Source organism: Culicoides brevitarsis, chromosome 1, assembly GCF_036172545.1.
Source record: "Culicoides brevitarsis isolate CSIRO-B50_1 chromosome 1, AGI_CSIRO_Cbre_v1, whole genome shotgun sequence".
Lineage (NCBI taxonomy): Eukaryota > Metazoa > Arthropoda > Insecta > Diptera > Ceratopogonidae > Culicoides > Culicoides brevitarsis.
This window is the reverse complement of record NC_087085.1, coordinates 33471406-33485338: the sequence shown is the minus strand read 5'-3', so window position 1 is coordinate 33485338 and position 13933 is coordinate 33471406. Positions and strand designations below refer to the sequence as shown.

General features: G+C 30.1%; 1 protein-coding gene across 1 annotated transcript; it reads right to left on the bottom strand.

Annotated features, from left to right (window-relative positions):
- Positions 1–5654: 5654 nt before the first annotated feature.
- On the bottom strand, positions 5655–9059 carry LOC134829703 (toll-like receptor Tollo). The gene is made up of 4 exons (XM_063842926.1): positions 8602–9059; positions 6748–8535; positions 5996–6123; positions 5655–5936 (listed from the first exon to the last, which is right to left on the bottom strand). Exons 1-4 carry the CDS (start codon positions 9037–9039, stop codon positions 5705–5707), a joined length of 2586 nt encoding a protein of 861 aa, XP_063698996.1. The 5' UTR covers positions 9040–9059; the 3' UTR covers positions 5655–5704.
- Positions 9060–13933: the final 4874 nt, after the last annotated feature.

Below are 13933 nucleotides of genomic sequence, written 5' to 3'. Positions count from 1 at the left end.
CAAAATGAAAAATTTCACGAAAAAAAATGTTGTGGTCTATATAAACTTTTCCTTTAAACATTTACGAATTACAATAAAAACAGTCGTTTATACTCTTTTTTTTAATGATCACATCAAACTTTTACGACATGACGCTTTACTTTTCTATATCTCTCAAGAAATCCTCCAAAGAAACAAATTTCAATAAAAACCAGGCGTCAACATAACATTCTTCCAAACGCTGAATAAAACATCGCCACAGTCAGACGATAAAACCCGACAAAAAAAATCATTGAAAATCCCATAAAAGAAACTTTTTTTTCTGTATTTATCCAGAATTCAGGAGACGCAAGCGCATGACCTGTAAATTGGTTCTCTTCACCGCCGCCGGTGTTCTACATTTTTTTTTCTCTAAAACCCACAATTTGTAACATTTTCCGCGAAATTAATATAATTATATTCAATTGACAAAATTAACATTTTTTTTTACAGAATGAAAAAAAAAATTATGTAGGTGTGACCGATGAAAATTTTTTTCGCCGCAATAGGATATCGTTTCCATATATGGTACTGCAACGCAAATGTGCTCTAAATAAATGGGATGTGATCAAATGACATAAAATACGATTGTCCGCACAACGAACGCGCACACACATAGACACACATTTTAGGATCGTTGTCTTCTTCGGTCGCTTCACACGATTTGGACTTTGTTGTGTACGGGCCGCATATAGGAGTATGAGTGGTTGTGTGGTAGAATTTGTGACAATATTGAGAGCGCTCGTTTTCATCCTCCTGTGTACGAAAACAACGACGACGACGACAACGAACGACATTATTGTTGTATATATATTGTGCGACAAATGCCCGCCTTCTTTTAAATTGTGATTCAATGTATGTGTGTGTCGTGCACGAGTAAATAAAATAATAATAATCGTGCGTTGACAAATCAGCGAACTCTCATTTGGTGACACTTTGTTCTGATTGGGACATTTTTCCGCACTACTGGTTATGTATAATTTTTTTATTTATCCAATTTTGCAGAAATTTTTTTAAAAAAAGAAAAAATAAGAAAAATAAAATGAAGAAGCGCCACACAACAAAAAGTTGAATAATTCATTATTCGTAATAAATAATTAGATCGAATTGTCTGTACAACATAATTTTACTTTTTTATTTTATTTTTGGCATGAAACACACAATACACTTTACTTTGGTAACTTGATGTGTGTTTTATTTAAAGATGTTTATATTTCTTCGAAATCAGACGGCTATTATTACAGTTTTGCAAAGAAATAATACGTTCGCTAAATAACTTACTACTTGCTTCAAATGCTCTGCCACACAACTACAAAGGAAAATTTTTCACTCACACAAATACACTCAAAGTCTCTCTGAGAACGAAAACTGGTTTTGTTAGAATTCCCCTTTTTCATGTTCGACTCTCCGTTTTCAGTAGGGGAATTATTCAATGTACAACAAATAAAATTGTGGCTCATTCACAATTTGCTTAAAAAATTTTTCACACGATTTTTTTTTTTTGTAAATGATTAACTTTATCATTGCGATAAATAAATAAAATATCATCGAACATTAATTTAATAATTTTAACGTGGATGTAAATAACTTCAATGGCTTCTAAACAGAGAGTCATATTAAAGTTCAGCATTACACACAGGAGCACTATTAAATTTAATGAATAAGTACACAAACACATGATACTAGACAAGTCACGTTTTAAACATTTTATGTGCGAGAGTTTTCTCGGTTCTTTAACATTATTTTTGCTGAAGATTAAAGTTTAACTTTCGTTCGATTTTTACATTAAAACGAGAAAATAATGGAATTTTTCTCCATTCAGCGACAAATGTTCGAGAAAAATGGTAAGTAGAGAAGAAAAAGCCATGGAAGGTCATAAACGGTTTGTGTTGGTTGCAAAGACACAAAGTGAGTAAAGTGACACGCCTTGCACGCCAAATTATTAGTTATCGTTACAAAAATGGACATTTTGATGGTTTGTAAATGAATTATTTGTTGGTTTGGTATGAGGTAAAGTTTGGTTTTGGTTTCATTTGCTTGAATTATGAATTTTTTAAAGAAAAATCAAAAAATTGTCAAAGTTATTTCATTAAAAATTTTCCCCTAAACTTTTTTGAGAAGAAAAAAGTGCAAAGTTAAATTTTTTGAAGAACATATGAAAATATGTTAAAAATTAAGTATTTCAAAAAATTTAAGAAAATTAATTTTTGGTCAAAATTTGATTAAAAATTTAATTTAATTTTTCATTATTATTTTGAATTTAATTGTTTTTCTTATTTTTTAATTTAGTCAATTAATTTAAATATTTTATTAATATTTAGTTAGGTGATTAACATAAATTTCAAATATTTTGTCTAAAAATTTTCATTATTTTTATTCGATGAAAAGTTTGATTTTCAGTCAATTATTTAAAAAAAATTAGATTAATTTTCATAAGATTATTCAAAAATTCATCAAAAAATAAAAATTTAATAAAATTCCCTTAAAATAAAAAAATATTTAAATTTGATTAACATAATTTATATTTTAAAAATTTAATCAATTAAAAATAAATAATTTTAATTAATCCAAACCAAGCAAATAAAATTAAATTTATTGAAGGTTTTCATCGGAAAAACTACTAAAATATTGCATTTCGATACAAAATATGTTTGAATTATTTTAAATAATTTTATGACTCAAAATAATTTTATATTTTATTAAAAAAAAAAAATAATAAAATAAAAAAAATAATTAAATTATTTTTTGAAATTCATATTTAAGCGATTCAACTTTCAAATCACTTTCCGCTAATTCAACTCTTCAAAATACTTTTTTTTGTCCAAAGCATTTTTCTTTTGAACCTCGCGCATTTTTTTCGTTTGTTTTTTATATGATCAAATTATAGCATTAGAGGAGTTATAGAGAGTTATTGCCATGGATAGTCACTGTGCGAAGTGAAGTGGTGTAGGAATATCAAAATGATACCGCAAATTGCACTACTTTATTTTAATATATAAGTAGTGCACAAGCAACAACAACAACAACACCAACTGTAGTCAGGTAGAAGTCACGATTTAATGCTAAAATATATGCCTTTCTTTGGTGTCTATACGATTCGCTGGAATTCGAGTCTTGTGTTGGCAAAAAAAAAAGGCAATAATAATGCATATTAATAGTCCGTAGTAGTTTCGAGTAAATAGGCACATAAATAGATGGAAGACAATACGTAAAAACTTATCGCTCGTCATTAAAAATCTAACCTGAACATGAGGTTTTCTTTGGAAACTTCACTTTATTAATCAGTAATTTTATGTTTTGCATGCGGATTTTAATGCAAATCGTTAATCGCGCGATTAAAGAAAGAATTTCTTCTGTTTTTATTAAATTTCGCATTCAGACTCCCCGAAAGTCATTGACTCTCGAATTGTGTTTATCAGAGAAAAAAATCAAAAGACGACGCGAAATGACTTTTTAACTTCATTTGAACAAAAAAAAAAATTAAAACAATGAAATTTTTTGTTTTTTCTTCGCAGTAGTCGCCGTTTCGTACAACAACCAGTGATCAAATTTCATTAACACATGTTATTATTATTAAAGGCGGGTGCATTATATTATTACTAAATATAGTTTTTGTACGTTTATACGCTCATTTTAATAATATTATTTTTTATTTTTATTAGCCGTGTGTTAGTCGTAGTGTTGTGGAACAAAACAGAGTCTTTCGTTGTGACACGTGCCATATGCGGTTTAAAAACTATTTTGTTTTAAATATTGTTTTTTTTTTCTTTTCTTTCTCAATCTTCGACAATGTTTGATTTGATTTTGATTACTAAAAAAATGTATGTTGGTGGCATGGCATGCGAAACAAAAGTTGAGACACAGATTTGAATTTTTTTTAGGGTTTGATGATTTTTTTTTCGATTAAAAATCCAACAAGGCTGAGTCGAGTCCCCTTCTTAAAAATAATAAAATTACAAGGCATATCATGATAATAAAATAATTAATAAGAAAAAAAAAATACGGAGCAAGTCATTGCAGCTCTCTCTCTATGTTTCTCATTCCCTTGCTTGACGACGCGTCGCATTTCTAGTCCAATTCCATATTGCACAACTCAACTCAAGCAATTGCATGAAAAATCTTTCACAATATAATAAGCACGATGCATGCATGCTGTTTGATGGTGATGTTGTTGATGAAGAAACGAAGCAAAAGAAGTTGCTCGCAAACTTTTTGAATAATTTCAGTGCGAAACAATATAAATAAATACATAAGTATAACTCAAGTGTGCCATATTCTCATGAATTTATAATATTTGCACGTATTGAAGATGAGTTAGGAGGGAGATTTATTCGGTTTAATGGTAATGAAGAAGTCTGTCTGTTTGAAATAGCTTTTAAATTTTCAACTTTGAAGTTTTCAGCTCTTCAATTTTCTCCTTTCCCTTTACTTTTTCAAATTCTCAGCTTTCAGATTCTCAGCTCTCAAGTTCTCAGCTTTCAAATTCTCAGCTTTCAGATTCTCAGCTTTCAGATTCTCAGCTTTCAGATTCTCAGCTTTCAAGTTCTCAGCTTTTAAATTCTCAGCTTCAAAGCTTTTCTCAGCTCAAGTTTTCAGTTCAAAGCTTTCAGGAGCTTTCAAATTCTCAGCTTTGAGATTCTGAAATTTCTAAAAGCTAAGCTTTCAGAATTTTAAAGCTCAGCTTTCAAATTTGAAAAAGTTCTCAGCTGAAAAGCTCTTAAGCTCTAAGCTCAAATTCTTTCAGACTCTTTCTAATTCTCAGCTTTCAAATTTTCAGATTCTCAGCTTTCAAATTTCTAAAGCTGAGAATCTTTCAGCTAAAATCTTAAAATTCAAGAGTAAAAAACTAAAAGCTAAACAAGTTGGAAAAATTAACTCGTTATAAAGAAAATACGCTCTAACCAACTTCTTCTTCAACAAAAATATGTTTGTGTTAATTTTTTTCACAAAATCTTCTTTTACTTTTTGCTAGCACGCATCTCATTTGTGACACACAATCATTGTCTAAGTCTCGTTTTACAGTCGCATGATTGTTTCTAGATCACATTTTCACTTGTTTGTTTGTTTTTTTTTTTTGCTTTCATATGCGGGGAAGACTCCATAAAACAAAAAAAAAATCAAAATCGTACGACGTGTAATAAAAACGTAAAAAAAACGAAAAGTCACAATATATATGATATCACAATGATGATAAAATAAAAGAAATATTTATGAACAATAATAATAAACACACATAACATAGGAAACTGTTCTTCTTCTTTTTCATGGTTTTCTTCTGTTTTGTTTCTGGATCGCTTGTCATAATGTACTTGACTCTTTTTTTATTATTTATTAATATGCATTTCTTTCTGTTTTGTCTCTCTGCCTCGTTATGCGAGTGAGTGTGTGATGTGACTGTTTCTAGTTGTAAATCAAGAAGACACAAATATTTTTTTTACGTGTAAAATGAGGCTAATCTATGCACATAATCTAGTTCTTTTGTCGTTATAGTTTCTTTGACATTTGTATTGTTTCAAAAGCACTAAAAATGAAGAAGATGAAAATGTGATGGAAATTTATGCTCACATTCATTTGTTTGAGACGCTCGAGACAATTATTATTAGCTATGCAATGGGAGCTTACTTAACAAGTCACTGTTATTGTCATTATAAAAACTTTTTTTTTTTCTTTAATTTTCAACTTTTTTTTATGGAGTTTCAACAATTGCTTGTTTGAGTCGCTTAAAAAATAATTTACGTTGTTCGTCGAGGTTTTCTTGGCTCGTAAAATTGATTTGTCGATGTTTTTTTCGTTTCTCCGAGGGCCACTTGAGATAAGTCTTTGTTCGCATTAGATATTGCAACGTGCGGGGACGAGTGATGCGCGGAATGCTTTCGAGCAATACGAGAACTAATTGTTCGCGACGTGTCTCGAGGAGGCTGAAAGAGAAAGAAATTTAAGAAAAATTTGTTTTTTATAAGAAATTTTAAATTATTACCGATGTTGCGCTAAATGAAGTTCGAATTGACACCAATTGCTCGAGACAAAGCTCTGTGATATGACGAGTAAAATTGTACGAGATTGGTCGATGCAGGAAATTATGTTCTCGAGAATTGTTAAGCCAACCTGAAATTGAAAAAAAAAATAAAATTTTAATCAATTTATAAAATTTATTATAGTAAAATAAGAAAAATTTAAAGATTTTCAGAGACCATTCATATTTTTTTTTCAACTGAACTTCAAAAATTTTTGATTTTTTATCATAGAGTTTTGAAAATATTTTAATAATTCTCAAATATTTTTTTTAATTAAAATATTTTTGAATTTTAAAATTTTTCAGAATAAATTTTGATTTTTTTTATATAAATTTTCATTAATTTTTAAAAATTTTGAGTAAAGTTTGAAGAAATTTAATAATTTTTAGAGAAAATTCGTAAATTTTTTCAACTTTTTATTAACTTTTTAAAATTTTTTTATGAATTTTAAAAGTTTTGAGAATTTCTAAAAAAAAATTTTTTTAATATTATTTTCATGAGGTTTTAAAAAGGTTGAGTTAAATTTGAGGAAAAAAATTAAAATTTTAATTTTTAGAGATTTTTTTTTAAATTTTTTTAAAGAAAAATTCGTGAAATTTATCATATTTCATTAAATTTTTTGAAACTTTTGAGAAAAGCTTAAAGATTTTGTGAGAATTATTCTCAAATTTTATTTTTTTTCAACAAATTATTATAAAACTATAGAAAGACTCACCTTAAAATCCCTTTCGTGCAAACAAACATTAATCCCATCCCTTTGTTCAATATTCGGCAACAAATGATCCAACACCCAATCTCGATTCTGCTCCGAATAACTCACAAATACGTCGTACAAATACTCATCATGTTCACTTTTCGTTCTTTTGTTCAACAACTTTCGCTTATCTTTGTCCAGCAAACTCAAAACTGTCACATTCCGAAAAGTGATGCAAAAGTACTTGATGTCATAGCCGCGATAATAGATGAAAATAATCAACACTGAAGCACTTAGCACAACCAGTAACGGATACAAAATCAGCACATCTGTCGGCATATCATTCGCCGGCATAATAACTCGATCCGCATACGAACAAGGCTCTAATTCCGCTATTTTAAAGGATTGCGTAGAGTTTGACTCGATACATTGGTAATCTGCTTCCGAATAATCCAAGAGTTGAACTTTGAACTTATTCACGGTTGATTCATCGATTTGAAGTTCATGCAAATAAACTATTCTCGGATGCTGATCTTGGTAGTTGCAACCTTGATGAATCACGGATTTCGTCATCGGATCGAAAACATCAATATTTTGGTTGGGATGATGCTGTTGAAAGTACTCGTTGATGGTTTCGTGATGATCTTTGAGTTCACGTAAGTAACTGTTGAGTATCCGAGTGTAAGTGTCATACTGATCAACGAGCAAGGAATGTGCATTTCTGTCAGATAAAGGTTGAACTTTGGTTTCACAATCCGCGCGAATCGTATTTTTAAGCGCCATTTCGAGGAAATCCTTCATCAAGCAACTGCAAAGGAACATATTTCTCCCGATGGCCAAATACTCAACCATCTGAAAATCCCTTATCATCTCCTTCGATAACACATTGATGTTATTATCTCGCAAATCCAGCACCTGAACTGTGTGATTGACGATTATGCGCTCGTACCAGTGACTTAAGTGATTAGAACTGACATCAATTATCTTCAACTGTTTGAGGTCAGTGAACGTGTCGAGCGGTATGGTATTGATGTTGTTCTGATGCAACTTCAGGATCTGCAAATTTCGTAACTTTCCGATGAAATGAATGTGCTTCACATAAGCATTCTCAAAGGCAAAAATCTCTAATTTATCTTCCAAGCCAGCCAATGAAGTGTTAGAGAAGGTAGTCGGCAACGCTTGATTCCCCGATAAGTCTAAAACACGCAAATCCGTATCTTCAAACATCTTTTCCGCAATTATCGGAATGTTAGTGTAACACAAACTCAGCTGTTCGATATCCGAGCCGAGATAAGAAAGGGCAATTCCGCTCATGGCATTCAATTTCGTATGTGATAAATCCAGGAAACGCAATTTTTTCAACCTTTTTGAGAAAAATCCCACGGGAAAGAGTAATCCTTTCATCAGTGACATAAAAGGTTCCATTTTTTCGGCAGAAACATCTTCAATATCCATTTTATTGAGTTCTGAATTGAACGACATATCCAAGTGATACAACATATTCTTCGGATTGAAGGCGGCGGCATCAACTTTTCGTATCAAATTGTGAGATAAAATTAATTTTGTCAAATTTGGAAGACCATCAAAGGCTCCTTCTCCGATAGAAACCAAATTACAATACCGCAAATCGATCGTTTTCAGCTTCGACATCTTTGGGAAGGTATTTTTAGCTCCTAATGGTGCCTTGCCAATTGTCGTGAGGTTATTGCCCATCATCGAGAGTCTCTCTAACGTTGAACTCAGGACACTCAGGAATAGCTTTGGTACTTGTGTGAGGTTGTTGTACGCCAATGACAGCATATAAATATTCTAGAAAGATCAAAAAACAACGATAAATGATATTTGCAACGAATGACGAAACAATTTTTTTGTTACTTGATTCTTATCTTTTGACGAAACATCGACGATTTGCAAGAGCTCCATTAGATTACGTTCCGATAAATTTTTGTACGAAAGATCAAGTGCGACGGAAGTTCGTGTATTCAGGCCCGGATATATCCTGCCAGAGCTGTCGAGCCACCACAAGTAGTACTGCGACGGTCCAAGGAGGCATTCGTGTGCGTCATTTGTGCGATTTGCCCATGATGTGTTGAAATATCGCGCGTATTCGCGTTGCACAATCGATTTGAGATTGGCTTTTAGAACGCCTTGCATCACGCGTTCCCGCAACGATGGCGTGCTATTGGCATCGGGAAAGGATAGCGGACGATCTGGCAACGGCAGGGCATTGGAAATGTTAATTGCTAAGAATATTAATGCTAGTCTACACAAAATAATATCCCATTTTTCGGTAGTTTTGAGGAAAATTCTCATTTTTTACATGGTTACGTGTCGCGATTGAAATCAAAAATTCGACTGATTCGAATTTTTGTTTGAACGAAGAGTGATAGACTCTTTTTTATCTTATCTAAACGGTCGATTGCGTGGTAGTATAAAGCTCAATTTTATTAACTATGCATTGCGGCAGATGATAAGCGATATCAGTTTTGATGATCGCCAATAGTAGCGAACACCTAAAAAAAATTATAATTGATTATTTTTGTTTACAATAATGCGGTCGTTAAGTTTATTGTTTTGTTTTTTCTCTGATTTCTTTTTTTTTATTTATTTTTTTAACAAGATAATTTTTGTTTCTTAATGAACAGAAGCTAATAGATGTCAACTCCGAGATACTCCAACATCAATCTTCGATCGCTTCAATTAAGTGTGCGACACAAATTCATCTTGACGTGTGATCAAATCTCTTTCGTTTTATTTTTTTTCCTTTTTAAAATTTATTGAATTGATAACATTCTTTGATTTGCCTCTCATTTGATGTTAATTTAATTTGTAAAATGGAATGAGGCACGAAACAAAAAGCTGAAGAGAATCGTTTAGTAAAACACTTCTGTACAGAAAAATAACTCGTTTGTCGCCTTCGAATGGACACTCTTACACATTAAAAGCATTCAACATTAAATTAAAGAGACATTCATCAGTGCGACAGAGCAACCACGATGAAGATGGAGAAACCAGTAGACATAATTTTATTATTAGCGGTCTGCGTTCGTTCGTTCAGCGTAAATTGACTACTAATAAAAAAGAATGACAAGAAGATTTTAAAGGTAACATCGTGTTGACTAATAAATAAATGCGTTTGTCGCTATCCTTTTTTATTATCAAGTGACGCGTATGTGGAACAAAAGTCATCGATATTTATTAAATTAAGCGCTTTTTTAGTCATATTTTGTATAAAAAAATTAAAAAAAAAATTCTCTAATTCATGATTTTTTATAGAAATTTTGAATTTAAGAAGAACATTTAAAATTTTCTCATAGTACCTAGGTATAAAAGACTAAAAAATGTTTCAAATTTTAAAAAAATTCAAATTGAACTAAAATTTTTCAATTAATTTCTTTATTTTTATAGTATACTTGCACTTATTTTTTGATAATCATACTTTAACAAAAATTAAAAAAAAAAAATTTGGGAAAATGGGTTTCAAGATTGCTCATAAAATAATGATTTTTTCCAAAAAAATTTTTAACGCGTTCAAGTTAGAAAAAAAATTTTATTAAAAAACATTTAAATCGTTTTTTTTAAAATCAAAAACAACAAAAAAATACATTTAAGTTATAAATTATGAGACGATTTATTTTTTTTTTCAATTTTTAAAAATTTTTTAAAATTTGTAAAATTTTGTAAGAAATTTATTTTTTATTTAAAAAAAAATTTGAAAGCAAAAATAAAAAAAAATTTAAAAGCAAAAATTAAAACATTTGATAAAAATTAAAGTACCTACATTTTTGGTTAAAAATCTGGGTTGATTGAAATTTAGCTAAATTTTATACAAAATCAGCTTTTAGAGAAAAAACATTTTTTTAAAGAAACGAATTAATTCTGAAATTATTTTAAGAAAATTTAAATCTTTTTTAAAAATTTTGTAAAAAAATTCAAAATTTTTTTTTCATTTTCTTACATTTCAGATTTCGATGTTGGATATCCCTTCTCAGAATTTTTCAAAAAGTTAGGTAAGAGGAAATCGAAAACATTTTCAAATATAATTTTGGTTCAATATCAACAATTTCTTCATCAAAATTCAGATTGATTAGACAGACAAACATCCATTTTGGAGCCTTTTTGCCGAAAAAAATCCCAACCTAAAAATAAAAAGATTGAAAAGTAAGATATTGACCGGCAAGAACAAGATTTAAATATCAGATAATAATAAAAATACAACGGAGCGAACTAATGGAATGGATGAAGTTCACTTTTTTTTTGTCACTTCTCTCCTCATACGCGGCTCCAATTTAGTTTCTCAACCGCACGCTGTTTCACTTGACATTTTTTAATAAGAATTTTTTTGCATGACACAAAAAAATGTGATCGTTGTCATGTCATCCATTTAGTCATCTGTAAATTAGAAGTGATTAATTATTGTGAGATACAATTTACTTACTGACTTCTGGCTTTCTTTTTGCGTCATGCGACACTGCTCGCTCAATGATGTGTGTAAAAGGAATTTTTGTGCGAGAAATTTTAAAAAAATTCTTCAACGTTGATGAAAATTTCAAGGGATTTCATATTCATTCCGCATACATTATAGATTTATTGACAGGATACCAATTCATCAATTACGGAATTGAATGGACGTAAATAATTTATGCCTCCGCTCTCTCTGGCTTTGCTATTTCTCGTGATATGCATCATTTTTTGATAGTAAAAAGTTTTTTTTCCGTGAATAGCAACCACGATGACGACCGACGAGACGATGTGTTGTGTGGCGATGATCATAATGTTTTATAAAAAGTGTGTGATGTGGTTAGAATATACCTCCGAGTTCACTGAAAAAAAGGAAGAAAGTTAAAAATGACCGTATTAGACTCATAAAAATAAATAATTCATACATATAAATAAAAAAAACCCCTCTTTGACCACATTCACGACGACGACGATGATGATGAAAAAAGGGTAGAGAGGAAAAAAATAAAAACAAGAAGAATTCGTTTGCCATCGTAAAAGAGTCAACCACGTTATGGAACTTGACCGACGTTACTTTGCAATATTAGATGAATTTTTCACCGTAAAAAGATCCAAAAATTTTATATTTTTGTTCGTGCTTTTAACGTTAAAAGGTGAAAAACAGACCACTCGCCCTCCAAAGCATATTTGTCAAACGAAATGTGAATCAATTTTGTACTTTTTTATCCGCCACACGAGGGCACGAAGCGAAAATTTAGATTTAAAAGGTAATTTTAATAAAAGGGGATATGCTTTCTCGCATTTTATTAGAATAAATCAGTAATATAGCCGAGAAGTCGTAAAAAAAAGAAGGAAAAACAAATTTATTATCTGCATAGAAAGGAGGTGTAATATCATAAAATAGAACATTTTTTCGGATATTACGACGACTTTTTTTGATTAAAAATAAAAACAAAAACAAGGAATTGTCGGGAAAGAGAGGAAAATTGTGGTTTCATGGAAAAATTTTATAAAAGTTGAAATTTAAGACTTCAGATTTGAAGAAAAATCGTTTCAAAGTCAAATATTAAGGATTTATATGAAATATGAGACTTAAAAAAAATATTTATAATTTTTCACAAATTTAAAAAAGTTGTAGAATTCAAACAAAAAATTAATGAAAATTTATCTTTCAAGTTTTAGAATTTTTAAAATTATTTAAAAATTTTAATTAAAAAAAATATTTTATGTAAGTCATCAATTTTTTCCTAAAATTTTAATTTTTTTCTTTAGCTTTTTAAATAAATTAAATTTTTTAAATAATTTTAAAAATTCTGAAACTTGTAAGATAAATTTCTATTAATTTTTTTGTTTGAATTCTACAACTTTTTCAAATTTATGAATAAATAAATTTATAAATAATTTTTTTAAGTCTCATATTATCCTTAATATTTGGTTTTAAACGATTTTTCTTTAAATCTGAAGTCTCAAATTTCAACTTGTATGAAAAATTTTATCTTTTGAATATTTTAAGATTTTTTTTTGATAATTTTGACACGAAAATTGATGAAAAATTCATCTAAATATCAAATTTTTCATCGACTGACAACCGATCAAATCGATTCCATTCAAAAATTTTTAATCCCCGTGACCCCTCTTTAATCTTTCTTTGACATTTTCCATATTTCAAAGTTGCACATCGCGCTCGTTTCAGACACAGTTGCAATAATAAAAATCAATCTATATTTATAAACGAGGCAGAACTATAAATCATAATTTCTTGATTCCACAAAAACGAGAAAATCTGATAAATGCACTTACTTTTTGCCACTATCACTCGGCAAAAGTCCACGTCGGTCGTAGATGCACACACGTACGTGTCATTTATCATGAAAAATTACGAAGAAATATATGACAAATGACCAATATAGTGATCAAGAGGAATCCCATGAGTATTTCTCTTCATATCTATCACTGTATTACGTTAGCTATTTATTTATTTATTTTTATTTCTTTATTTATCTCGAGTCACTTTTATTTCTGTCTCCGATTCCTCTTGACCTTTTACCATCCTCGAGTCGTCTGTGTGCAAGAAGGGTGGAAAATTGTCATGGTTAATTAACTTTATGAATGTCATATTACCTATTTGGAAACGATTTGACCCTGAACATCGTACGTTTTGTATAAAAACTTGTCCCGTTTCGAATTGAGATCGAGACACAAAAAAAAGAGAGACAGAGATTCATCAACATCTACGAATCTGTGAATAAATAAAATTATGATTGATACGAAATAACTGACGTGTCTTTTATGATCCATTATTATTCATCTCGTTTTTCTGCCGACACGCTGGATGAGACCGTACACCGGGACAGAGCAATAAAAGCTGTGATGTTGAAGAAAAAATGTCATTACGGGACAAGTCGGGTTATAAATGAACTATAAAAAAATTCTGATAATCGTATGTGATTTTTTTTTCAATTCTCAACATCATCAGAGCGTGTGTGTAATAAAAGATTTATTAGATAGTCAAATCATTGAATTAAACTGTGAAGATTGCATGCTGCGTGTGACTGTGAGAAACAATCTTCTTTCTCTCTTTTCTTTATTTTACGACGAGGCATTGTCGTCGCTCAATGACCATCTTTGTCACCAATGATCGCAACGTTCGTGGCACGAAATTTATTTGCTTTTCCAAAACGCAACAAAAAAAAAGTACAACAACATAATTTTCCATGATCCAAAGAGCGAATTGATCCAATAAATA

Excerpts from the sequence above, each read along its gene's own strand:
- LOC134829703 (XM_063842926.1), bottom strand. The coding sequence starts at position 9,039 with ATGAGAATTTTCCTCAAAACTACCGAAAAATGGGATATTATTTTGTGT. Across the intron at positions 8,536-8,601 it reads CGTCAAAAGATAAGAATCAA|AATATTTATATGCTGTCATT; the intron begins GTAACAAAAAAA and ends TGATCTTTCTAG. Across the intron at positions 6,124-6,747 it reads TGCACGAAAGGGATTTTAAG|GTTGGCTTAACAATTCTCGA; the intron begins GTGAGTCTTTCT and ends TTTCAATTTCAG.